General features: G+C 28.0%; 1 protein-coding gene across 2 annotated transcripts; it reads left to right on the top strand.

Moving 5' to 3' along the window:
• The first annotated feature begins 1,914 nt into the window (after nucleotides 1–1,914).
• On the top strand, nucleotides 1,915–3,286 carry LOC149579493 (multifunctional methyltransferase subunit TRM112 homolog A-like). Of its 2 annotated transcripts, none has more exons than XM_089833210.1 (2): nucleotides 1,915–2,326; nucleotides 2,773–3,286. In XM_089833210.1, exon 2 carries the CDS (start codon nucleotides 2,820–2,822, stop codon nucleotides 3,189–3,191), a length of 372 nt encoding a protein of 123 aa, XP_089689336.1. In that variant the 5' UTR covers nucleotides 1,915–2,326; nucleotides 2,773–2,819; the 3' UTR covers nucleotides 3,192–3,286. The 2 variants fall into 2 exon arrangements, with proteins under 2 accessions (XP_089689336.1, XP_089689329.1); XM_089833203.1 differs by having other exon boundaries at nucleotides 2,467–3,286.
• Nucleotides 3,287–3,517: the final 231 nt, after the last annotated feature.

Below are 3,517 nucleotides of genomic sequence, written 5' to 3'. Positions count from 1 at the left end.
TTGATCGCTTGCCTATCACCACGATATTGGTGAAAAAAAGTAAATTGAGAGGGGTGAAAAGAAAACATTAGTTCCCTGCCTTTTAAAAGGCATAGACTAATAAAATATGCACCTCTTATACCCTAAGTATATCTATGTCAATTTAACATCCAAAAACACCATCTTACAAGGTTCTATGGTATTTATATTAGTCTATTGTTGGGATAAATCTATGAGTCCTATGCAGACCTCGAATTTGATGATATGTTTTTTTTTTTTAAAGATGGTAACTTTGTTTAAAATAGTTTAACAAATCTTTTTAAATTTAAATATTTTATAAATTAGAAAATAATAAATATAAATTAGTAATATATAAAATTTGAACTTATAATTTTAAATTAATAATATTTAAAAATCTTAAGCAAGTTTCTAAATTGAGAACTTCAAATTAATATAAGTATATAAAAATAAATATTACATACCAATATTGCAAATGACTAAAACTAAGTTCTTAAAAGTCATTCTATTATATTTTAACAAGATTCTAAATTATTATAAATATATAATAATTAAAATAAAAACATAAAAATAATTTTTGTATAGAAACATATATAATATAAAACAAGTGCCGCATAGTGGCATGTACTTGCCTTATTGTTATTAATTGTATTTGTAAATGTCGAATACAAATTATAATTATTTAAATAAATTTCTATTAAAATAATTTAAGCTAATTCAAATTTTAGAAAAGTGAAAAAAAAATTATTGTGAAAAGTGAGAATTTTTTAATATTTGATAAGTTCTCTAAGTATAATTATAAATAAATAAAATAGAATAGTGTAAAAAATCATTATAATCTCATTACCTCATTGATAATTATACGTAATACATCTAAAACATTCTCATATATGAAGAATACAATTTGACATGTGCTATTTCACTTATATCTACTTTTTGATTAAATTAATCTTTATAAGGTAAATTACAATTGATGTATCTACATGAAAATATTGCATTATGGAGAACCTCCGAAAAAAAGGGTCTTATAACACAAAATGAGTTCAACCTATCATATATAATTTGTATGAAATATAAAATTTATAAATGACAAAAAAAACTTTAAAAATATTTTAATTATTTACTTGTGATTGGTAGATAGATTTCAAATTAATTGAGTAATTGTGCAAAGTGAATGCAATAGTACTAGCCAAGGCAAGTATAATTAAGTCAAATCCATCAATTAATTAAATTTGAAGAATTTTTTTCTAGAATATATAAAATATATAAATTAATAACCAAAATTTTAAATAGATCTAAAAGTAGTTAAATGTAATTGGTGAAATTTATTGACAAATCATAAATAGAATATTACAAACTATATTAATATAAATAAGATTTAATTTAGAAAAATAAAATTAATAAATGACATTTATTTATAAAATTATAAATATTGACAATTTTTTATTATGAAAAGATAATAATTTTCAATTATAACATGTCATGTTGAAAAATTAATAAAACTTAATACCTACAAAAATCTAGCCTAAAGAAATTAATATGGAGGAAGATAAATTTATGATAGATTTATTATTATACATATTATATAAAATTATAAAATTACGTTGTGTATATTATTACTAAAACTTTGAGTTTTTTTTATAATAAATATGTAAAGTTTAGTAATAAATTTAAACAGTTTTGTATTAACTCATGCCGTCTAATAAAATTTTGGTAATGTCTATATAGCAGAATATATGCACTGGATTCGAATATATGCATTGGATGTGACGTTTTTATTATTTTATTAATTAATTTAAAAGTCACAGAAATGTACTAGATTTAACATTTTTATTATTTTATTAATTAATTTAAAAGTCACATAACTGTGGTTTCTGTGAGTTTTAAATTAATTAATTAATTAAAAAAAACGTTCTTTCAGCTTTTTAGCCTATCATCCAAATGTGCTAAATTGCAGCAGTCCTACGCAACAGTTGGCGAGACATATTAGGGTTTATATAACGGAGGGTTAGGGTTTGCGTTTTCAGTACTTGAAACCCTAATTGCTCGAGATAAATAATCGGAGGACGAGTAACTGTCGTAGCAGCAGCCATTATCGCAACATATGTATGCATGCAATCAATCAATTCATAGCCTTTCTGTGGGCGTAGTCTACTATATGAATAACTAATTTTTGTAGGGTTTGAAGGACCTATGGAGAAAGTGAGATGCTAGTTTGCTTTCTTCCAAGTTTGCCTTCGCAGATAAATGTTAAATCTGTTGCCGTGCTTTGAAGTGCTTTGATTTTCATTTTTCTCAGCCTACTGCTCGGTGGTTGCACATGCGTTTGGTATGTTCACTCTTAGGGTTTTCTTCATTTCTTTCGAGTACATCTTCTGTCTTTGCTGCTTCTATCATCTAATGTCGGTCTGAGAGCAATCGTGGGTTTATTAGTGCTTCACAAGTTTATGTATTTTTCTTGTTTTGAAGATTTTGAAATGGTGTTTCGAAGGACCCAGCGGAACAGTAGATCCTTTTATTCTGCTGTACCAACATAAATAACCTTCGGACAGTGAGGTTAAAGCCAGCCACGAGTTGCATATGACTAGCATTTTTGTAATGATGCTAAGCCAATATTCGTGACGACATTTAAAAAATTTAAGATTTCTTTCTCAAATTTTGATCACAATAGGTGATTGTGTTATAAAACCTGTGTGCGAAACGTTTAGGCTAATGTGTTTACTTCGCTTCTAGCATATTAGCCATAAGTTCTCGCAACCTAATTGAATTCTGCAGGTTTTGATTGCTTGAGGGCTTATTAGGCTAACACGTTTTTGGCGAGGATGAGGCTTTTGACACACAACATTCTGTCCTCCTGTCATATCAGAGGGGTAAGCATTGGATTTCCTTTGGAATTGCAAGTTGAAAAATTTGTGACAAAGGAGGTTCAGTTTAATCCTGATTTCCTGAAGAACATTTTCCCAAAGATTGAGTGGAAGGCTTTAAATGACGCAGCAAAGAAGTTGAATGTAAATGATCTCCCAGAACAAGTGGAACCAACGATGCTAAAGAATGATGATTTTATGCAGCGATTTCATCATGCTCTTCTTGAGTTGCATTTAGAAGAAGGGGCGCTTATCTGTCCAGAGACTGGGAGGAGATTTCCAGTTACCAAGGGCATCCCAAACATGTTGCTTAATGAAGATGAGGTGTAAGAGTTTATTTTAATTATCCAATATGTATTAGGACGATAGTGTGAGTTAAAATTTGTAAAGACAATTCATAGTAAAAAATTTCAAGATTCTGCGCCTATTAAGATCGTTAGTTTAGATTTGTCTTTTAGATGGTGTTCAAATCCGTTGCAATTCAATTGATTGTATATCTATGTTAAAATATTTATCTAACTAATTATTTTTTCCGAAGCTGAAATTAATCACAAATCTTGCTTGAAGTAGATATTTGTGGCTGGACCAGAGCGTAACAGCTCAGGCAGATGTAAACGAGCTAAGGTAGTAGATGCTAATTGCAACACATACTGTTG

The sequence above is a fragment of the Cupressus sempervirens genome, chromosome 1 (assembly GCF_028749045.1).
Source record: "Cupressus sempervirens isolate cs-2001-9-10 chromosome 1, ASM2874904v1, whole genome shotgun sequence".
Lineage (NCBI taxonomy): Eukaryota > Viridiplantae > Streptophyta > Pinopsida > Cupressales > Cupressaceae > Cupressus > Cupressus sempervirens.
This window is presented reverse-complemented; position numbering and strand designations above follow the sequence as displayed.